This window comes from Aotus nancymaae, unplaced genomic scaffold (assembly GCF_030222135.1).
Source record: "Aotus nancymaae isolate 86718 unplaced genomic scaffold, 86718_ANA_hifiasm-v0.15.2.pri h1tg000067l, whole genome shotgun sequence".
Classification (NCBI taxonomy): Eukaryota; Metazoa; Chordata; class Mammalia; order Primates; family Aotidae; genus Aotus; species Aotus nancymaae.
Genome location: NW_026988482.1, coordinates 18,094,348 through 18,117,937, shown reverse-complemented (window position 1 = coordinate 18,117,937; position 23,590 = coordinate 18,094,348). Strand labels below are relative to the sequence as shown.

The 23,590-nt window shown below is 44.8% G+C and overlaps 1 protein-coding gene across 5 annotated transcripts in view; it reads right to left on the bottom strand.

The window, feature by feature from the left end:
• Positions 1–10,334: 10,334 nt before the first annotated feature.
• Positions 10,335–23,590, bottom strand: part of GASK1A (golgi associated kinase 1A) — a 74,206-nt gene continuing 60,950 nt past the window's right edge. For 2 of the 5 annotated variants that reach the window (XM_012470710.2, XM_064366970.1), the window contains exons 3-5: positions 14,860–14,982; positions 12,982–13,085; positions 10,336–12,352 (exon numbers count right to left, since the gene is read on the bottom strand). In XM_012470710.2, coding sequence (XP_012326133.2) covers positions 12,142–12,352; positions 12,982–13,085; positions 14,860–14,982 — 438 coding nt within the window. In that variant the 3' untranslated portion in view covers positions 10,336–12,141. Of the gene's footprint in view, positions 12,353–12,981; positions 14,264–14,859; positions 14,983–23,590 lie in introns of those variants that run through there. The other 3 variants (XM_012470708.2, XM_064366969.1, XM_012470709.3) reach the window with 3 other exon arrangements.

Below are 23,590 nucleotides of genomic sequence, written 5' to 3'. Positions count from 1 at the left end.
TGATAAGAGCTTATGTAACATTAAGGGCATTTACATTTCTCTATCCTGTTTATTATAAATCTTCATCTTAGCAATTAAGAACCTAAGAGCTGAGGTCTGGGATACACAAGCAGTTACTAGGCCAAAGCCTGTCACAAGTAGCCCAGTGGGTCCCTGGGCCAGAGCTCCTCAGCCTTTGGCCTCTGCTCCTCTTCCCCCTGACCTCCACCATGAGTCAGCTCTGAAAGCATCCTGCTGGCTGCAGGTGGGGTGGCAGTAGGGAAGTGCCAGGTCTGGGCAGGGGGACCAGATGGGAACTTAAACCCACAAGGAAGGCTTCAGGTGTTCCTCAGCCCCTGACCAGCCTCCAGCTGTTCCCACTCAGCCACAGCCTGATATAGTCAGGCTGTCCAGGTGCACCAACCTCTGCACCAGGCCCTGCTGGACAGTCCGTGTGGCCCACAGCTGACGGAAGATGTAGTTAAGCCAGGGTTTCCACCCTTCAGGACAGGAGGGCAATTTCGGGCCTTGAAGTAGTCCTCTTCCAGATACAGGGAAGGACAGAAGGGAGGCAGAGATGTGCTGCCACCGTTGGTCTCTGCAGGAATGCAGCCCTGCACCCTCCCAGTCCACAGTGCTGGTGACGATGATGGTCTGGCCAGGCCCCTGCAGTCAGAACCAGAGGCAGCAAACCAGGCTGCATCGGCCTGTGGACCAGCACTGTGGGCCTCCCTTCAGGAGGGTGCAGGTTGTGGGGCCCAGATCCCATCCCAGCAGCAGCATAAAACCAGGCTCGCAGTCAGCTCTGGCCACACTGAGCCTGTGGGAAAGTGAGCGGGCAGAGTGAGTTACCTTAAAAGGACGTGGGGTCTGGGATACGCAGGCAGCTACTAGGCTGTGTCATTTCTGTTTTCATTATTTTTATATATGAATTTTTGAAAGCCAAATAAATTCCAATTAACATTTTTAAAAACACACCCCTTCCAAACAGCAGTATAGTCAGAAAGTTGTGTGGGTCCTTTAATCACAGGAGTTTCACTTCTCTTTTCAAAGAAAAAATTTCATGAAGTCACACACAGCTAATTTAGAATTTGAGATAATTCCATCCTGGATCCTGGGAATAAAAAGTATAAGAAGATGTAATCTTTGCCTCTGGGAGCTTACATCTAGTGGAAATAATCAAATGATGTGTTTTTGAGTGTTGTACTTTCAGACTTTTGACTGGTTCAAGTAGGTTAACCTTTTCCTAGGGTTGCTAAATTTAGCAAACAAAAGTAAGGTGCACCCAATTCAATTTGAATTTATGATAAACAATATTTTGAAATACTACCTTTTCCTAATGGGGGTGGGGGTGGATTACTGTATAACCATGAGGCTAACAAACCCTCAATATCCCCAAACCATTCCCATTTTCCAAGTTCAAATATAAAGACATTGGTGGCAAGGGAAGACTCAACCACACTTCCACTAAAACAAGAAATAGCAACAACACCAAATGCCAGCAAACATGCAGAACAGCTGGGTTTACATTCATTGCTGGTGAGAATGTAAAATGGTACTCTGTGAAATAGATGAGCAGTTTCTTAAGAAACTGAACATATACTTACCCTATGACTCAGAAATTGGACTCCTGGGCATTTATGCCAGAGAAATGAAAATGTTTACCCAAAAGCCTGTACACAACTGTTCCAAGCAGATTTATTTGCAATAGCCAAGAATTGAAAATGACCCAGATGTCCTTCAATGGGCAAATCATTAAACAACCCGTGGCACATCCATACCATGGAATACCACTCAGCAACAAAAAGGAGTGGGTTACTGATACATCAACAACTTCGATGGGTCTCAAAGACATTGTGCTGAGTGGAAGGAAAGCCAGCCTCCAAAGTTTACATCCTGGGTGGTTCCATTTATGTAACATTCCTCTTGAAATGATAAAATTATAAAAGTGGAGATCAGATTTGTGGTTGCCAGGGATTAGGAATGGGAGAGAGTGAAAGGGGTAGGTGTGATCTTTGTGGTGATGAAACAGTTCTTTACCTTGATTGCTGTGGTGATTGATGAATGTACATGTGATTAACAGGACTGTGGAATCACACATATTGTACCAATGTTAAGTTCTTGGTTTTAATATTATGCTACAATTAAGGAACATGTAACTATGGGGGAAACTGGGTGAAGGATACACAGGACCTCCCTGTACTATCTTTGTAACTTCTGTGAATTTATCATTTTTTTTCAAAACAGAAAGTGTTTAAGAAATCCTTGGAAGATCTGGGAGAGAGTGCTCCAGGATAGGCCTCAATTCTGTGACCACCACAATCCCGGAGGCTGCTGCTGGGGCTGTGAGCTAAAGAACCACAAATGGAGCTGGGATCTAGGGATCAGGATGCTGTCAGCAGTGTCACAGCCATCTCTCAACCATCACAAAGCTGGTGACTGGGCACTAGAATCACCGTCCAGCCCCACCCTGCCAGCCTCCCACTCTTGGGACCCAGAAAGCTGGCAAGTGGATACAGAAGCCTGCTCTAGAAAACCTCTCATCTCCACCACTTTGCCTGTGAACCGAAAATAGCTAAAAGGCACAGAAGGATGTCCACACAGGAGGACGGCCCTCCCAGGAGTACATCTGAATGGTAGAATCTAATTTGCATCCAGAGCCCAGCTGCAAGGGAGTCTGGGTAATGGAGTGTGCAGCTTTTCGGTCTCAGCAGTGCAGGAAGGCTCCATAGAAGGAAGGTGGGGTGGAGACTGGGCAATCCAATCCCTGACATTCACCATGGTCACTCACCAGAACTAGATGTGCCTTCATGTGGGCAGCAGAACTTCCATGTGGGCAGGGGAGAGAAAGGATGCATCCATTCATTCCTGACGTGAAAATCATCGAAGAGGCCTGGGATCCTACCCCACTGTTGTATTGGGTGCGTGATAACAGGACTGTGGAATCACACATATTGTACCAATGTCAAGTTCTCTTAGTTCTGATATCACACTACGATTAAGTTTTAAATGAAGCTGCAGTCATGAGAACTGGCAATCAGATGTCCAAGAAGCAGGTCACCCTTAGCATTCCCTTTAGGCACTGCTTCTTGAGTCATGCTCCCTGTACCCAAGGTGATGCCCAGTGCACCACTCACCTGACACATGAACACAGGGAGGCAAAGCCCTGTTTCCTGGTGTTATTCAGAGTCTGTGGTATACAATGATCCCATGGGAAATGTTGCTGGGAAAACACACAGAAGACTGTAAAAATCCATATCCTCATATCCATCAGCTTTAAGTGACTTTACTAATACCTACACCTTGAGGGGCACTGGGCCTCCGTTCCCGGGTGCACCAGGGACCCTCCAGAGCTCACCCACCTCAGCCTGCTCTGGGTCAGGGGGCATGCCTGTGGTGGACCTCTCACTCCACCTTCTATGCTCTCCCTGCACCTGCCTCAAAAGGCCAGATGTTCCCTAGGAGTCCTTACGAGGAGCTAGGTCCTACAGTGGAATTTTGGACACTAGCAGTAGGTCAGCAGGGTCAAGTTAGACTTTCCTAGCATTTCTCAGATCCTCACATGTGGCTCCTTCTCCATCTACAAGTAAGCCTGCTTCCTTTGTGCAGGCCAAGCCCCTTCCCATCGCCAGCACCCATCCAACCAACACCACCTCTGGGGTTCCCTGGGCCTGACTCCGCCATCTCCCTGAGAGGTGCTACCTCCTCTGCCCTACAGCCTCCCACGGTGGACACTCCTGCTGTCCAGTGCTCTCCCCTACCCAGCCTCTTCCAAGTGCACTAGACCCTTGACCCCAGTGCTATTTTCCTGCACAAACTGGGTGTTACCTCTGCTGCTGTGTGAGATGTGTTGAGTTTCCACCTAGAGACATCTTCCTCTCTGGTGACATTGCCTTGGAGACTCAGTGATTCTTCCCTGGTTGCTTGGACAAAACCACCCAATGTGCCCTGCCCAGAGGTCCCAGAGGTCCCAGAGGCTGAGCTCTCAACCACCCCAAAAGCCTTCAGCCCCTAGACCCAAATGCCATATCTCCAGACTGCCAAATGAGCACCCCCGAGCAATGCTAACCAGGACCCAAGATAGGTCAGGAGAGGCCTCAGGCACCTATGCTGGTCCAGGGTGGGGAGGGGGGCGCAACAGAGGAGGAAGAACTCCACAGTCCCTCGGAGAGATCGTAAGAAATCCCCTTGGGCTTCCTGCCCATTGAAGAGGCCTTGGGCCAGAGTAGGTGCATGTGTGAGGGGAGGAAAGACCCATGTCAGTAGCAAGGCAGGCTTCAGAGCCAAAACCTCCTGCCTGGGCAAAAGGAAGATGGGTGGTCCAGGAGGGGGATGGAGGAAGTGCACCTGAGCCAGCCAGCATGCCTCAGAGGGCCGGTGGTGGCCGTTCACTCACCCACAAGCCCAGGCCAAGGGGAACTATCTCGAGATAGTCACAGAGGTCCCTCCTGCACTTCTGTGTAGGCAGGGCTCTTCCTTTGACCCCCTTTGCCAACAGTGCTTTGTCTACACTCCCAGGCTTTCTGTGTCCTCAGTTACGGGAGACATGCTTCCCAAACACAACACCAAGACACACGCTCTGACAGCCAGACAGAATATGGAAGATTGGGCCTCTCTCCAAACACCAGAAACCTGGGGCCACCACAGCATGGCCTCTTACTCCTTCCAAAGTCTATGTTCTCTGTGGGAAATTTCCTTGATAATAATTGTTGAATAAGTGAATAAACGAATGTAAGAAGGAAGGAAGGATGCTATAGTGGTTGGGACCAATGGCTCTGGAATCAAACAGACCTGGGTTCAAATCCCAACTCCATCAGTAACCTGCTCTGTGACCTTGGGCAAGTGACCCACCCTCTCTGAGCCTTAGTTTCCTTATCTGTCAAACGGGAACAATAATGCCTACCTTGTGGAGTTGTGAGAGTTTGAGATAAGGAAGTATCTAAAGCTTTTGGCATAGCGTGAGACCACTGTAAATGTTCAGAACATGCCAGGTGGTGCTTATGGCTGTCTTAGAGCGAGCTCCTCCCCAGACAAGCTCAATGTTGCCCATTCACAAGGCAGTGCAAGGGTGACAGATGTTCCAGTCAGGGACGGAGGGACAGGCTTCTCACAAGCAGAGTGGTTTATCGTTCCCATCATACCCTTCGAAACATCATGTGACCTGCGCAATCCGTCATCCCATACCACCTGCTTCCACCACCAGCTCCACTGGGATAAGTTACAGCTCCTGGCAGCTGCCTCCCTGGAGTCACCCAGGCTCTCTTCTATTGAAGAAAAATGACCATATTTCTCTCCACCAACAGGGGGCAGCATTTTCTGTCTGAGATTTCTGCAGGGAGCAGATGTGGCTTCCCCACCCAACTCTCTTCCCTAAGTGGACCTGAAATCTTGAGACCCCCTCTGGCACTCCTCAGGGGGATCGTTCTTTCCAGCGGCTCTCCAAAGCAAAGAGCCCTGAATTATAGCATTTACCGATTTCCATAGTATAAATACTCCTACTGTGGCAGATTCCAGGCCACCAGTGTGACCACATTGAATGCGGAGTTGAAAAGAAATGCATAGCAGTGCACAATTACATGGCATTTCCACCATAAAGATAGATATACAATAGATGTAAAACCTCAAGACCATAGACGATAGCAAAATGTAGTAAAATAATTGTAAGTGGTATATTTTGAATACTTATTTTGTTTCAATGTAATTTATTTAATAGTAACTATATATAGTTTTTTTTCCTCCTTTTTAATACCCCTCAATTGGGATACGCTTTTTAAAAAAATAATGAGGTGGGACCTCGCTATATTGCTCAGTCTTGAACTCCTGAGCTCAAGCAATCCTCCTGCCTCAGCCTCCCGAGTAGCTGGAATTATAGGTATGCACTACCACTACCAGCATACAGTTTAATTTTTTAATAATGGCTGTACTTTACAACATAAGCTCTTGCAAGCCAATATGAACAGACTACAGTATTTCACTGTGGCAGGCTGAAACAATGGCCCTCCAAAGATATATTTACTTCCTCGTCCCCAGAATCTATGAACACTACCTTAAATGCAAGAGTGAATATTATTTTATTTGGCAAAAGCGATATCTAAGAATCCTGAGAGGAGGCTCTTACCCTGGATTATCCAGGTGGACCCCAACTCGAGTAACAAGTGAAGTGTCCTTGTATGAGAAAGGCAGCTGCTCCCATCTGTGTGGCCTGAGGCAAGACACCCCTCTGCTCTTCCTCCCCACTGCCTGTGCCATTGGTTCCTTATCTGTAGAGTAACGATAATAAAATTGGGGTTGTTGTAAGTCATTCATGAGATAATCTGTGTAAAGCCCTTAGCATTAGTTATTACAGGTCTGTCCAGAATCTCATACTCACACCCTGGGGGCCAGATGTGATTCAGAATTCTGACTCTTTCAGCTTGAGAAAGGGGATATGGTGCACATGCCATGCATTATGCAGTGCCCCCAGCAGAGTCCGAGGTTACACCCGATAACCAAACACATTGCTATTCCTGCAGTAAATTGTATAATTATTCACACTAAGTGGGACATGAGTTTTAGCACCAAACATATAAAAAATGCTTTTGATTTTCATGCTCTGGGGAATTGTTGGAATTGCATCTAGAAGGTTATGAACCTGTGTTACTATCATCAGCCACGCGCCCCCCCACCCCAGCTTGGAAACCATCATTTTTCTTGCAACACTTCATTCGAGGATGCAGGAGGAGCAGTTTGGACCTGGAGTGAGGTCTGTCTGGCAGCACAGAGGCTGGCAACTGTGATTGCCTCAGCAGAGCCTCTCAGGCCAATCTGCCTGAAGTGGAGCATATCCCCCATCCCACCCCACCCACGGCAGACCCATGGCAGCTCCGACCTTCACAACCTCTTCTAAGATTGGTGGGAACATCCTGATTCCTGGCTGTTTGCTTCACTTGGTACACGGTTCTCATTCCAGAGGGAACAGCTGGGCAAGCAGCAAGCACTGAGGCAAAGAGGCTTTCTTGAAAAGGATAAAAGTGGATGACATTTCCAGTTTGCAGGAAAGACACTGTTAATAGATTAGACAGAACTTTAACAAGCAAAGAGCCAGATGCATGTGAATGTGCTTGGCCAGGAGTTGCAGTATGAGTCACCCCGGTCCAGAGAACTGGCCCTGCCACATCATTGACAGACAGTTCTTCTTCTGCTAATCCTTCTGAATCCAAAGAGGAACTGTCAGGGTGGCTGGGCTGGGGAGTGTGGTGGGAGCATCTTTTAGTGGTGGTCTTGGAGGCAAGACTTGCTAACACAGTTCCTGCTGGGTTTGAAGTCTCACCCGTCTACCTACAAGCTGGGTGACCTTGGGTGACCCTATATGCCTCATCCGTAAAATGGAGATAATAACAATCACACCTCCCCATGTGGTTGTTGTGAGGCTAAAAGCTTTGATCCACATAAACCACCTAACTCAGGGAGCCTGCCCTTCTCCCACTCCCAGGGAGGAAGAGGTCAGCATTGATGAGAGTGCCCAGAAATGGTGTCCTTGCCAGGTGGGCTAAGGAGGGAGAGCTGGGCCCTGTGACACAGTGCCACAAGTGGTTGGTGTGCACTGGGCAGACCGAGAGGGGCCGCTCGATATCTGCCCACACGCCCCCCTGTCTGTGCTGAGCAGACCTGTTTATATTAGCACACAAAAGGGCTTAGTGCAAGCTGGGGCCTTGCTCACTGACAGGAAGAGTCTGGCTTGGTCTTTTCAAAGAGAAATTCTACACACACACACACACACACACACACACACTAGACAACCCTGCCAGGCAGATTGCCTCTCCTTTCTTAGGTGGCCACCCCTGCTCCATTTCAGTGTAAAGGAATCCTGCTCTCAGGATGTGGCTATTTGCCTGCCCTTCCGGGTGCCAGGCTGCTGCCTTCACCTGCATTACCAGCTAACTTTGTTTAGTCCTCACAGCCAGACAGTGTGGAAATCAACAAAAACTAGCCAAGGGAGAACAGACAGGGGCTTGCTACGGCAAGGGGGTCAGCACCATCACTTGCATTTGGCAGGGACTCCGAGGCAGGCACGGACTGGGAAAGCTTTATAGTGAGAAAGGGAAGGCTCCAGGTACACCCTGATTGGAGGCTGCTGATATGGGAGACACTGGAAGTGAGCAAAACAGAGGTAGGGCATCCTAAGTAATTGGTTAGGGGAGCATATTTGGCTTTCTCTGATTGGTCCTGAGTGAAAGTAGGGACAAAAATAAGGAAGCTGGCAGTCACTGATTAGGTGGTTGGGTCTCTGAGCTGGTTGCTACAGAGGTGGTAGCATAGAGTTTTATTATTATATGTAGTTTGGGCATTGTCCACTTGCATGTTCAGTCTCTCAATGGCAAGACAGGATGAGATCTGTTTTATCTCAAAAGGGCTGGTTAAGTCACAAAGTAGAATGAGTCTCATCCTGATGTGAGAGCCCCAACTCTGCTTTGCAATGAAATATTTCCTCATATTCCTTTCTCCTTGCCATTTTCTAGGATGACAAGTGTCTCACTCCCAACTCTGGATGAGTGTAGGTCTACCAGACAGAAGGCAAAGCAGAGGCTGTTAAACAGAAACGTTGAGACCAGGAGGAGCAGCATAACTTGATAAGGGTATCCTTGGAAAGAACTGAGAACACAGGAAGAAGAGAGGAGAAAAGACAAAAAAGTCAAAGTCAAATAAACATTGGTGACCTTAAGAGAAATGCCTGAACTCTCTAAATCCAAACTCCCTTTTTCAAGGGCCTGAGTATTGCCCAGGACACTTCTATATTTCTATCTCCACTGAGTATGCCAGGCATGTTGGTTGACTGCAGGCCCCTACTACCTATCTCCCACACTAGTCTGTAAAAGATCTAGCAAAAGGCACAGGGCCCAGATGGTTTTATGGGAGAGTTCTATAAAACTTTTGAGGAATAAATGGTTCTTATTTAAACTGTTACGAAGCATTAAAAAGATAATAAAATTCTGAACTTATTTTATGAGGTATGTTTAAATTTAATAGTAAGACAGACATGGAGTGCCTAAAAAGGAAAACCTTATGAATGTATATGCAAAGATTCTAAAAATAAAATTGGAAAGTTAAATTCTGCAGTTCCCAAAATATTAACATACCTCAAGCAAATAAGTTTATTCTGATAATATAAAGATTATTCAGCATTAGAAAATAAAGGAGAAAAACTATATTTCCAATAGATATTGAAAAGGGCATTTACTAAAATTCAATCCCCATTCTTGATTTTTGAAAAATTCTTTTAGTAAGCTAAGGATAAAAAGAAACTTCCGTAACTGGATGAAAGATATTTATCAGAAATGATTTCTTTAAACTTGATAATACTTAATAGAAACCACAGACTTGTTCCCATTAAAGTGAGGAATAAGATGTGGATGCCTACTATTGTCGCTATTATTAGTCAATTTTCCTCCAGAAAGCTCCCAACCTAAGTAATATAAATAAATGAGAAGAGTACACACACACACACACACACACACACACACACGTGAAATATAAATGTAAAACTATCATTATTTGAAAATATTATTTTCAGAGACAAAAAGAAAAAAATAAAAATAAAATATTATTTTCTACTTAAAAACTGTTAAGATATGGACCTAAAAGTCTATCTAGGAAAATCTAATCAAGAAATAGAACTCATTCTCAATAGGAATAAAAATTACAAACTCTCTTTAAAATGACTTTATTTGTTGAGGAAAACTTTAAAATGTTACTAGAGGCAGAGTGTGGTGGCTCATGCCTGTCATTCCAGCACTTTAGGAGGTTGCGATGGGCAGATGCCTTGAGCTCAAGAGTTCAATACCAGCCTGGGCAATATGGCAAAATCCCACCTCTACAAAACAATATAAAAATTAGCCGGTCATGGTGGCGCACCTGCTGTCCCAGCGACTCAGACGGCTGAGGTGGGAGGATCACTTGAGCCCAAAAGTTTTAGGCTGCAGTGAGCTGAGATCTCGCCACTGCACTCCAGCCTGGGTGACAGAGCAAGACCATGTCTCAATAAACAAAACAATGTTGCTAGAGATTATCAAAGAATAGGTGGATTGATAAACCAAGTCCCTGAATGAGCACACTCAATATTCAAATATGTCAGATTCCCATGATTTATAAATTCAATATAATCACAATCAAAACACCAACGGGATTTTGAGGATAATAGGAGAGGGGTGGCATACTTCATAGACTGACATTATCATATGAAAGACAAATGCACAAAAATAGCAAAGGAAAAAAACTAAAGTAGAATAAAAATACCTCAGCCTACCAGATAGCACAAAAAAAAAAAAAAAAAAAGGAATAAAGTAACTTTAATTAAAACACTGTCATACTAATGCAGGAACTGAAAAAAAATATCAGAACAGAGTTCACAAATGGACCTCCATGCATATGGGAACTTAGTATCTGATAAGAGTATACTTACACAGCGATAGAGAAAGAATAGACTATGGAATAATGCTACAACTAACTATCTATTTTAGGGGAAATGAAACTTGTTAGATCCATAACTCACACCATTCTCTGCTTAAAACCACATAAAATAAAGGCTTTATATATGAATTTAGAGGGAATCTATAAGAAATATATATATGAAAATATATAAGAAACACTATGTCATATATAAGAAATACTGTATAATACTAGAATAAAACACAGGAGATTATTTCAATATTCTTGAAGTGGTGACAGCCTTTCTAAGAAGGTATGAAACTCAAAAGACTTAAAGGGAAAGTTAAACGAATTTGACTCATGGAAATTAACATTTTACACTTGGCAAAAGACTTCATAAACAAAGTTAAGAGACAAATAACAGGCTGGAAGAAAACATTTACAACATGTCAACAGAGAAAAGACTGATTACACTCAATAGAGTCAAAGATTTCCAACAAATTAACAAGCAAAGGGCAAACTTCTTAAAAGAAAAGGGCAATGCAGAAAAGAAAATACAAATGTCTGGTAAATAAGTGGAAAGATGACTTCATTCATGATTAAGGAAATACAGTTTTAAAAACAGGTTTTCCTACTAAAAAGACCAAAAAACCCCAAGAAGTCTGAGAATGTCAAGTGTCACTGAGGGTGTAGAAAAATAATCAGTTCCCTATCCTCTTGGGAAAAATGTAAATTGACACGACCATTTCAGAGAGCAAGCTGGCAGTTTCTCTCAGAATACTGAATGCCCATACCCTTTGCCCTAGAAATTCTCTTATGGAAATCTAGCTCGCAGAAATACTTGCACGCCACACAACCATGTTCATGGCAGCAATGTCTCCAATTGATGAAAAACTGGAGCTACTTAAATGTTCATGATCATGGGACCAGCTAAAAAAAATATGATACATCCCTGCCTTGGAATTTCATTCAGTCACCAATAAAGATCGGGTCCATTCAGATGGTTGATACAGAATATAGTTAATAAAGTAAAAATATAGTGAGTTGACAAAGAAAGCATGACCACACTTCTATTTTTAATTTGCATATACTGTGACCATGAATAATACACACATATACACACCACTAGAGGGTTTGTGGGACTTGTGCTTTTTGTCATATGCTTGTATTATTATGAATTTGTTTTTACTGAGCATGTATTACTTTTAGACTTCCATAATTTTTTAAATTAAAGAACATAACTGAGTAAAAATTGAAAATTTAAAGTCTATAAAAACGAATGCATTATGTTTCATTTCTTAGGCCTGAGTCTACTTTCAGCCAGAGCAACTCTAGGCTGCAAGTGTAGTTCTATGAAGATGGTACCTTTATTAGGTTTGTCTCATGTATCGCATGCAGGCGTGCACACATGCCACACACACCTACACACCTCTACACCTCTACACACACACAGCGTTCTCCAGCTCTGCATATGCATGTGCGTCACACATTATTACAGTATCTTGAGCAGCTCACAGAACATTTTTTAATGTATTTGATAATATAAGGGAATAAACAGCCAGAGCCAAGAAGGCAGAAAGGAATGCATTGAGATTGAAAACCACATGCTACCTCCACCATCCCAGGCAGGTGAAATATCCTGTGACATCCTTGTGCCCCTCTGGCTTCTGGCTTTTCCTATTTGTCCTCAAGATGAGTGAGCCCAAGAAGATGTGGCCGTCAGGATGGATGCTCATTGACTCAGGGCTATGGTAAGGCTCACAGGTTCTCGTCCCTGAAGAGTGTGAGGTTGTGCTTCTGGATATGTTCTAGCAGCACCTGTCCTCGCCGCTCCAGGGTCTGGAGGACCTGCTTCAGCCCCTGGGCCCCACCTTGGCTTTCCCAGAACACAGGGTCCATCTGCAGCGACTTAAGCAGCATGTTCTGTAGACATCCTGATGTGAGAACCCTCACAGCAGACTCAGGAAACCTGGAGTGAAGGCCCCAGAGCCCCACAACAGAAAGGAAAAGCAACAGTGATCTCAGAAAGTTTCAATAACAGGCGAAGCCAGATGGCCAGAGCTTGCATAGCTGAGGAACTCCGGCAAAGTCACCCTGCAAACTCCCCAGGCCTGTGCCCACTATCTCATTAACAGAGGACCCTTTGCCTGGCTCTGCTGTGAAGGCAGGGGATAGACCTTTCAGATGGGTCCCATCCTACACAGAAGCTAGGTAAATAAATTCTGCTATCCCAGGCTCCACTTGGCAAATGCAGAGCCAGAAAAAAATCCTAGGAAGGCAGAGCTGCCTGACAAGAATGAGCAGGAATGGATAGACTCTCCCACCTGGAACACGGGAAGGGCTAGCCCTCCCACACCCCAGCGATGCAGCTAGTATTCTGCAGGCACAGGAGGGCCTCTGGATATAGGGGTAGGTCCTGCAACTGTAACCCCTGTCAGCTTTCCCAGGGCTTTCCACCACAGCCTAAAGTTCTGATCCAATAGCTTCTGTCTGATGGACCGTGACCTTCTCAGGGCCACAGTTCAAGGTCCCACGGTTTGCAGCAAGGCCATCAGGTCTCAGTCCCGTGAACTTCCACCCAACCCTTTTGACCCTCACCCATCTATGCCCTCCAGCAGCCGGAAGTTCAGCTTGTCCTCGGGGTGCTGAAGGTCGCCGGCATTATCGATGTAGACCAGGTGAGATGGATCACTGCTCCGGACCTCAGGGAAGAGGGTGGACAGAGACAGAGGTGGGTAAGGGTGCAGCTATGGCTGGCACCTATGGACTTGTTCAAGATTAAGGAGCTGAGAGCCCTGAGCTGTCAGTTCCCCAGTCCTTCCTAACAGTCCTCACAGATGAACACATACTCTATGCTGAGCACTGTGCTAAGTGCTTCCAGGCATCCCCTCAATTAATGCTTCCAGTAACCATAGGAAGCAGGTACTAGTGTAAGCTCTATTTTACAGAAATGGTGGCACCTTCTTTAAGTTAGTCAATTTGGACAAAATCACACAGCTAGTAAGTAGCTGGCCTGTTTTAAACCTGGACCCATAGGGCTAAGCCACAGCACCATTGCTAAATTGCAAGGCTGAAGGACTGATCCTGTTTTGGTGGCTGAAGGGGTGAGGAGCATGTCTGGGAATCGGCAGGTGCTGAGGTAGCTTCCTCCTCGGGTCCATTGTCTGTGTGAGGCATCGCACATGTGCTGCTCACACATGTACACACACTCACCCCTTTGTGCCACCTGTGCCTGTGCCCTGAGCATCCCCTGAGCATCAGTGAGAGCACACAGTGCTGTCTTTTATCCTCAAAAATCACTCACAATACTCTGTTTCTACAGATGAATTTAGCAGCTCCTAATCCTTTTCAAAACTAAAATCAGCACCAGAGAATTCTTTAGTACCTTAAAGAATATGGTGTGGCTGTGAATGGGAGGCAATCTCTCCTGGCTCCCACTCCCATGCACACACTCCATTCCCACATCGTCTCCGAAAGTCCATGGGCATTTCTCACAATCCTCTCCAATGGCCTAGGCTTAAGCTATGAACCTCTGTTTCCAGGACCTTAGCTTCCCCTCTCTCTGCCTCTTCTCCTTTCGCACCCTACTCCACATGTCAGGATCACCTTTTTCTCAAAGGGTGATTCTTTCCTCTGAAAACTGCCTTCCTAAAAGGTCTGTGAAAAGCCTGCTTACCAGGGGTAAACAATGGCGTTTAAAGTTTTGCCTGTCCAGGGGATGCTTACCTTTGACCAGGGAAAAGGAGAGATGGCTCTGGAGGCAGGGGAGGAGAATTCCCAGCACCACCACTAGGCAATCCTCGCATCCGGGTGATGTGGCCGGCCTGAAGCCCAGCCCTGGACACCAGGCTGACAGCTCCCCTCCAAGAGCAAAGGGAGGCTGCAAGGACACTGTGCTTCATTGCAGGACAACATAGAGAAACCCTTCCCTGGGGGAAGCACCTTGCTTCTTATGCAGGAGAAGTGGCTATTCTGCCCTCTCCAATGGCCTCAGCACATTGCTTCCCACCCTAGACTCTAGTTTTGATGGGAGCAGCACCAGCCTGTGAGCCACTGGGGTCTTGGGTTCATGCCCTAATGCTGCTACCATATGGCCCTGGAGATTCCTTTCCCTCCAGACTGCAATTCCTCATTTACTGGCACAGTGAGGATGCTGACTAGACACACCATTCTCGAACTCTACTTCCAGGAGCCCCAGTTGTTTCCTGGAGTCTCTTAGGGGCAGTGGAGACAGTGAAAACAGGGCTCCAGCCCGCACCCCACACTCCACCTCAGACTTTCTTAAAGCTCCATTTTGTCAGTTTTATATATTGCAGCCTCCTGGAAATATTCAAACAACTGGTTCTGCTGCTAAAAAGAACAAGACTGGGAAACCCCAGCATTGAATGATCTCTGAAACTTGCTAACAGCAACTTCTGCAGGAGACAGGAAGACCCAGGTCTGGGGTGACAAGGGGATGGTGTGGAGGAGACGTACCAGGATGTGGACCAGCCGCAGCTCGGCCGGGTTCCGGCACTTATCTCGGAGCCCCTCTTCCACACAGGGGTCTGAGGGCTCAGGCTCGAAGCCACAACAGTAGCGATCCAAGCGGTCGTGGACCTGTGGAGACACCCAGCCTTTGGTGGGGTGCAGCAGGGGGCCTGCCTCCACCAGGTACAGCATGGAGGCCACCTGACCTGCTGTTTCCTACATGACCCTGGGGCCACAGCAGGGGTGACCCTCAGTGGTTCTCTGTGCTGGTCATTACTAAATGGGGCTTCCACTTTCCTCCTCTGGCCAGCTCATTCTGCACACCAGGAGCTGTTTACTCATGCCTCAGGCCAGTGTAGATTTTCACCCAGTGCCCACAGCTTAACCTACACCATTGCTCTTGAGCCTAGCGTGGCACCACTGGGGCTCTGAATGCTGACTGTCTGCCTGTCTACTTTGGGAGACTCCACATCACTCTATTTTTTCTTTAAGCAGCAAATGCTACATCAGGGATTCCTCCCTTCTTTAGAGGTGTAAGTCCTTTAATGATCATCTCAGCAGCTCCAAGTGGACAGCTCTTTCACCCTGCAGCAGACCTGAATCAAGCCGGGGAAGGATGAGGGCATCCTTAATGTGGTGTGTGGTCAGTTCTGAAGAGCTTTGCCACCCTTCCCCTGCACAGACACATACAGATGACACCCACAGCATTTTGGAGTGCATCAGAGGATTCCTAGAATCATGCTTCCCACTCACTTGCTTCCAGGATGCTTTCTTCAGAAGGAAAGAGTCACAGCCTGCAAGTCAGCAATAGGAAGAATCATGGGTCTGCCCCAGCCCTGACCTACATGAGGATAGGATCCACTGTGAGCATCTAGGACAAAGAGGTTGAGGATGGAGAGACATACAAGCGGAAGTGGTAGAGTCCTCTGAGGACGGTTAGGGGAGGGCTTGCTGTGGGGAGAAAGACAGGAAAGGGAGAATAGTTGAAGTGAGGAGTTGATTTGGAGAAGGCTTGGGAGATGCTAGTAAGTAGATGAAAGATGAAGTGAGGGCAGCTGAGCAGCAGGGAATCACCAACACACACAAGATGTGTGAGCCAGGGAAAACTCATTCTCTTTTCCTTTTACAAAAGAAACTTGGTTTGATGTAATACCTTGAGGAGTGCTTAGGGTAGATGGTGAAATCCCAGGAGGTCTGGATGTGGAGGACTTGCTTTTCATGGGACAAGAAGAAAAAGTTAGTTTCTTGCTGTGGAAGGGGGAAGACAGAGGAATAGAGACAGTGAAGGGAAGCAGGAAGCAGCAGGAGGCTGGGGCTGTGAGATGTGCCCTCCCGTTAGTTCTCTATCCTTCAGTAAAGCTGCCGCTCTTGTGAAATGTTTGGTGGATACTGAGCTTTGAGCTCAGGTTTGGTGGCAAGTCAAGGTAGTGCTCATGGCACATGAAAGAGAAGGAATCCCTCCACTACTTGGGATTTGTCCAAATACTAGGAAGGGCTCCAGACTTCACAGATTATGGGACCAGGCATTTTAGTCATTTTCTTAAATCTTCCAGGTGGTGATGAAAGTCAGTGAGGAGGCCTTGAGGACTTCTGGGCTCTACCAATCAGGACAGTGAATCACATAGATACCTAACACTCAGGCTGCAAAATGTACTAAGTTCCTGAAAGAGCCTGATTTGGGGAAGACCTAGATTGGACATTCTGATCTCATCTTTGCAAAATGGCCAGTCTGAATTAGAAAGCCTGGGAACACCACTGAAAAGGAAGACATCAGCCTGGGAACCTGGAAACCCAGTACGAAGGGAGCAGAGCAGACCTCATTTCAAGAAAATTGTCATTATTTGACCCGTCTGGTGATTCCCTAGTAAATGCCACTGAAAGGCATGGCTTTTGTGGTTGCCCAGTACTAAAAAGCCTTTTCCTAAAAGGGTAGAGGACATTTGTTGAAAACATTTACTGGCAAATGTTTCAGCAGCATGGCTGTCTGAGGCAAATGGATCACAGTTGGGACAAACAATAGATTAACCAAAAGGCTTTAAAAGAAAAAGATAAGAAATGAAATGTCCAAGGGGCTGTCAAAAGCTCCAGTATGTCCCTGGAAATCTGGAAGGCCCCATACACGTGTGTAGGACTGTGCACATGTTCAGGAAAAAACTGAAAAGACCCTAAGCTCTCACCTCTGGCTGACCTTGAGACTGTACAAGCATGAGTGAAGGCAAAAGCAGATTTGTCAATTGCATAGATACGTGTTGGAGATGCCTCAATAGACAGAGAGCCCTTTGGCAAAGAGTAGGAGACTTATTGGCTTCAGAAATTCATGAAAATATCCTGCTCAGTCATCAGCTGATCACTGAACTAACTGAGCAGAAATTTCAGTGGGCATATAAAATAAAGAATGCAGATGAATATAGAATTTGTTCATAAAAACAAAACAAGCAAATCACAAAGAAAATAACTACAAACAAAAATAACTACAACAAAGAGCAACAACAAAAATCCTGGGGAAAAGAAGAATCTGATTTTCAGAGTGGCTACGTTACATTATTTAAATACTCTGTTTTCAACAACAAAAAAAATGAGACAGTCAAAGAAACAAATATGGCCAATATGCATGAAAAAAAAGCAATCCATCAAAATTGTTCCTGAGGAAGCCCAGATGCTCGAGAAAAAATTTAAATTAGCTATTTTAAATATGTTCAAAGAACTAAAGGAAACCAGGCCTAGAGAAGTAAAGTATGATAATGATACCTCACTATAAAGACTGCATCAATAATGAGATAGAAATTATAAAGAGAAACCAAATATAAATCATGGAGCTGAAAAGTACAATAACTTTTAAAAATTCACTGAGAGGATCAACAGCAATTATGAGCAGGCAGAAGAATGAATCAGACAACCTGAAGATAGGTCAACTGAGATTATTAAGTATGAGGAATAAGAAAAAAAAATTAAGAAAATAAACAATGCCTCAGAGACTCATGTAACACCATTAAGTGTATCAATATATGTATAAGAGGAGTTTTAGAGGGAAAGGAGGAGGGTATGAAAATACTATTAGAATAATTAATGTCCAAAACCTCCCCAAATTTGGTGAAAAGCATTGATCTACACATCCAAGAGGTCCAGTGAACTCCAGTAAGATAAACTGAAAGAGACCTACACCTAGTATAAAACTGTCAAAAGCCAAAGATAGAGAGAATCTTAAAAGCAGGAGGAGAGAAGTCACTCATCACATAAAAATGATTCTTTCAAAGAGTAATTTGATATCAGATTTATCAAAAACCATGGAGGCCAAAAGGCAGAGGAATAACATTAAAAGTGTTTAAATTAAATTTAAAAAAGAGAGTCTGTTAACTAAGAATTTTATATACAGCAAAACTATCCTTCAAAAATTAGGGAGAAATTAAGACATTAACAAAACAACAGCAGAGTTTATTGTCAGCAAGCCTGTTCTACAAGAAATACTGAAAGGAGGCCTTCAGGCTGAATGAAAGGAAACTAAGTAGTAACTTGAATTAATATCAAGAACTAAAAAGCTCTGTTCAAGGTAACTACATAGATAAACATAAAAGACAGTATAAATGTATTTTTTCAATCTGGACTTCTTTTTTTCCCCTCTGATTAAAAAAAAAAAAACCTACTTAAAGCAATAATTATCATCTATGCTGATGGGCAAAAAATGTATAAAGATGTAATCTGTGACAAGAATAGCCTAAAAGTGGGAGGGGGACAGATTTACATAGAAGGAAAGTCTTTTTACACTATTGAAATTAAACTGCTGGTAATCTGACCTAGATTGTTATAAACCAAGATGTTAATGGTATTCCCAGGGCAACCACGAGAAAATAACTACAGTTCTAGTCACCAAGAAACCTCACAAAACCAGATGTCAAGAAATTAGACAGCATTCAATAGTCCCAAGTACTGTCCCCAAACATTATTTTCTCTATTTTTACAGTTAAACATGGAGAATTCACACCTCAGGTCTAGACAGGCTAAGGGCATTTCTGTGAGGCCACATTAGGTAGCAGTAGACCAAATGGATTAAATACATCCACTGATTCTAGTAAAAAAGCAAGTTTAGCCCAAAGGCCAAGGCACAAAGCCCAGAAGATTGGTCCAGCTTGGCAAAGAACCACAGCCCTGTTCATGCAATGAGCCTATTAGCAAGACCTCTTGAGAAGGACTCTCTTTACTGCTTTGGGCTCCTGAATTTTGGATAACCAATACCCAATTTTCCTTCTTTCCTGTAATACCCAATTATGAAAAATTTCAAGCATATAGCAAATTTGAAATAATTTTATGGTGAATACCCATATACCCATCACCAAAAATCTACCATGAATATTTTATTATACTTTATGACATATATAACCATCTATACATCCCTATTTCCATCCATTAAGTCATCTTATGTCTTATTTTTTATGCATTTCAAAGTAAGTTGCAGACATCAGAAATTTCCTCCTAAAATTTCCCCTAAATATGTTGGGATTTGTTCAAATCCTAGGAAGGGCTCTAGACCCCACAGGTTATAAGACCACTCATTAGATTTCCTGGTTTTCCTATAAAAGAACCAATCTTCCCTACTAGATACAGTCTGGTGGCATCATCAATCCAAGTACCCTGCACGCCCAGCCATGAAGTGAGGTTGGGGTCCAAGCTTCCCTAACCATATACTCTCCATCCTTACCCTGACTCTCCAGACTTCCCAGGCTTCCCTTTTTATTCCATTCCCTGAAGTCCTTAATGTCTTATCAAATATAGATTCTTCTATTGCTCATGTTAACCAGAGTTAATCTCTGTTGCTTGGACTCAAACTCCCTCCAAGTGATGTACCCCCTGAATTTTCCTTCTTCCAGGTTAAACACACTTAGGTTTTGAAACTATGGTAGATGCTTTTGATGTCCCACACCCATGAACCTGGGATTCACCTACAGAAGGTCCCAACCATACAGTCCCCATATGTAGAGGTACTCTTGCCCATAACAGGCTTGACTCACCCATGCAACAGGCTGAAAGTGCTAGAAAATCAATGCCCCCAGGAGTAAGCTTCAACCATTGACTTATGGCAGTTAGTGTACAAATATCATAGCCCCTCACCTCCCAGTGGAATGATACCCTACAGCAGCATTCTACACAGTCTGTCAAGGGTCCTCATCTGGGTTCAGCCTCACTTGCCCATAGTGGCAGCCTGCTCTTTACTGTACTCTTCGCTGGCTTTTCTTCCTTTCCTGTTTCACTTCCCCACTTGCTCACCAGGTTTCCTAGGACCACCTCCCAAATAAATTGCTCTGTCCAAATCCTAGTCTCAGGGTCTCTTTTTGGGGAACTGAAACCTAGATAGAAACCCCTCACAGTCCCTATCGCTGTCATGTAACCAGGCTCTTGGTCAACTTTCTTGTCATACTTTAGTACCTAGCATTGGACACAACAGCTGAGAATCAAGTTATAGAGCAGCACAGAAACATCACCAGATGCTAAGACTGGATTAGCATCTTTGCCAATCTTATCATATTGTTGACATCTATTGTGTATGTCCAGACGAGCAAGTCTCTCTCTCATATGTGTCCATTCAGCCAGGGCTTCATTAACTTGCATTTATACCACTGACTCACAGGCCCTTGGTAAAAGACTTTGCATTTAACATTATTCCATTTCCTCCTTTAATCTTTCATTGCAACCAATTGAATCTTTTTTTGGATGGTTTTGCTGTCACATTCATTTGCTTTTCCTGCCCCTACCAATTTTAGGTTGTGTCCCAGCCAGATCAGTAAGCCACTATACCAATGGGAGTGTTTTCAGCCACAAGTAACAGAAAAAGCTGACTCAAAATGGCTTATGCCATAAGGAAGATTGAGATTATCTACAGCAGGAAGTCTTGAGGAAGGGCAGGCTGGTTGGATTTAGCAGCTCCATATTGTCATGATAAGGACTTCGGTTGCTTTCTGCCCTCCATGTTACCACCCACGATGTTAACAGAATCCCAATGTTGTCTTAGGATCCTTGAGGTAGTTGCTGTGGGAACATGTTTCCTTGTTCCTGTCCAGCAAGAGAGAGAAAAGAAGAGTATGAGAGAAAGAGAGAGAGAAGAAACCTCCCCCCTCAACAACCATGGAATAGAAAGCCTTCCCTTCAGCCAAATAATAGACACACATTCTTGGACCAATAGCAATCAGTGGAAGATGTTAATGCACTGCTCCAACCTCTGCCTGTTACCCATTTCCAAAGTCACTTCCACATTTTCAGGTAACTTTATAGCAGCACCCCACTCTCTGTGGTACCAATTTGTTGCATTAGTCCATTTTCATACCACTATAAACAACTGTCCAAGACTGGTTAATTTATAAAGGAAAGAGATTTGATTGACTCACAGTTCTGCATGGCTGAAGAGGCCTCAGGAAATTTACAATCGTGGAGGAAGGTGAAGGGAAAGCGAGGCACCTTCTTCACAAGGTGGCAAGAAGGAGAATGAATGCAGAAGGAACTACCAAGCACTTATAAAACCATCAGATCTCAAGAGAACTCACTATCGCAAGAACAGCATTGAGGAAACCACCCCCATGATTCAACTACCTCCACCTGGTCTCTTCCTTGACACGTGGGGATTATGGGGGTTACAATTCAAGATGAGGTTTTGGGTGCGGACACAGTCAAATCATATCACCACCATATATGAGCCTACTCCATGCTTTCATATGCACACCATCCTTAGCTAGAGCCACCAGAGGCTGCCAACACAGTGGTTTAGTGCAGAGGTCAGAAAATCTCTATGTAAAGGACCAGAGAGTATATATTTTAGGCTTGGGAGGCCATACAGTCTCTATCAAAACTACTTAAGTCTGCTACTATAGTGCATATCTTATAGATAATACATAAACAAATAGGCATGGCTATATTCCAATAAAACCTCATATGCACTGAAATTGAATTGCATATAAATGTAGGTGTCCCACAATATTGTTCTTTCAACTTTTTCAACCACTTAAAAGTGTTAAAACCATTCTGTAAACAGGTAAGGAGTGAATTTGGCTGCATTGTGGGCCATAGTTTAGTTTGTGACCCTCAGTTTGAAGTCCAGATGAATTTGGGGAGGAATCCTGCCTCCACTATGTCCTGACTATGTGACCTGAGGAAATTACTAATTTTGCTGTGCCTCAGTTTTCTCATCAACAAAATGGGGAGATGATACTGCCATGGGGCCGTGTCGAGGACCACACAGGATGTAAAGCAGGAGGAGGTTGTTGTGGAGAGTTCCCAGTAGTCTCTGGCCCTGGAAGGGACAAGTCAGCGGTTCCCTCCTAAAAAGCACTGGCCTCACCCCCTACTCACCCAGCACTACAGGTCTGAGAACAAGAGTCTGACATAAAGTAAGTTATGATGGTCTAGCATCATAACTTCCATGCACAATCCTAGTGTTTGGAGCATGGATATATATGTGAAACAGAAACCCACCATTTGAATTATCTTGGGTCAGGAGAGCAAATGTCAGGGCAGTTCTAGCAAACCTGAAAAGCAATAATTACTCTGAATTTTGCTTCACACCCATTGCATGGCCAGCCAAACCCCCTTGTTCCCACCAAACCCTGTTCCCATCTCAAGGCCATTCTGTGCAGATTTAAACTTGCAGCAGCATTCATTTCCAGAGGAAGCTATAAGAAATGCTGGCCCCCCAGAATCTACACCCATTTGAATGTTTCACAGTGAGGGCTTGGCTGGCACACTTGCCAGTTTGATTATTCTGCCACACCGTCTTGCTGGTTTTTTCTACAGAAGAGAAATTAGGTTTAAACAGTAGCAGACTAGCAGCCAAACAAGACCAAGCTTAACTTTCATTCCCATATTCCTTCAAGATTTGATTTTTTTCCCCTTTTTGAAAACATGAAGAGATACCAAGAAAAAATGATAATCCTTTACAGTTTGGATTTTCTGGCAGTGTTACATAATCAGGTGGACTGAAGTTTTTGTTTAGTTTTAGTTAATCTATTGTAGTGCCCTTACTCTGTACCAGGTACCATCCTCAGTGCTTTACATATCACAAGTCATTTGACCCCTCCTAGCAGCCAAGAGGTAGACACTGTTATGATTTCCATTTCAAAGAGGAGGCTGAGTAATGAGTCACAGAGGCTGAGTAATGTGATCCAGTCTCTTTTTATCATAACCAGAGACTTAATTGAAGGTTTTGGATGCAAGAACAAATTGAAGCTCATGACTGGCTGCCAGTACGAATGATGTAGTAGGGTCTTCACATGAGGACTGTGGTCACTGCCTCTGTGACCTCCCAAACAGGACACCTGGATGGGACGAGATACTGCAGTCTGCCAAGGAGGGATACCAGGTCCAGCTGTGGAGGCAGGAAGATCCGGGGTGAAGGCCAGCACAGAGTGTGAGAGATGGCCCAAGTCCTCCAACCAGACCTACCAGGCTCTGGGACCAAGACTTGGGTTCCTCAAGAAGTGCCTGATCTGGGTCTGGTAGAGTCCAGAAGAGCCACCTGCTGTCTCTGGTGGCCCATGACCCCAACGCAGGGACCCTTCCCCAAACTGGGAGCAGTCATAGGACTGGGGACCTCAGGGTGGAAAGGGTAGTTGCTGGCTAGCAGGCTTACTGCCTGGGGGTCAGAGAGTTGCAGCATGGTTAGAGGCAGGAGGAGAGCCAACTCCCCTTCCCATACCCCAACATCTCTCTCCTAGGAGGGCAGCAGGCTGGTCCCATACTGACTGGCTGGCTGTTGAAG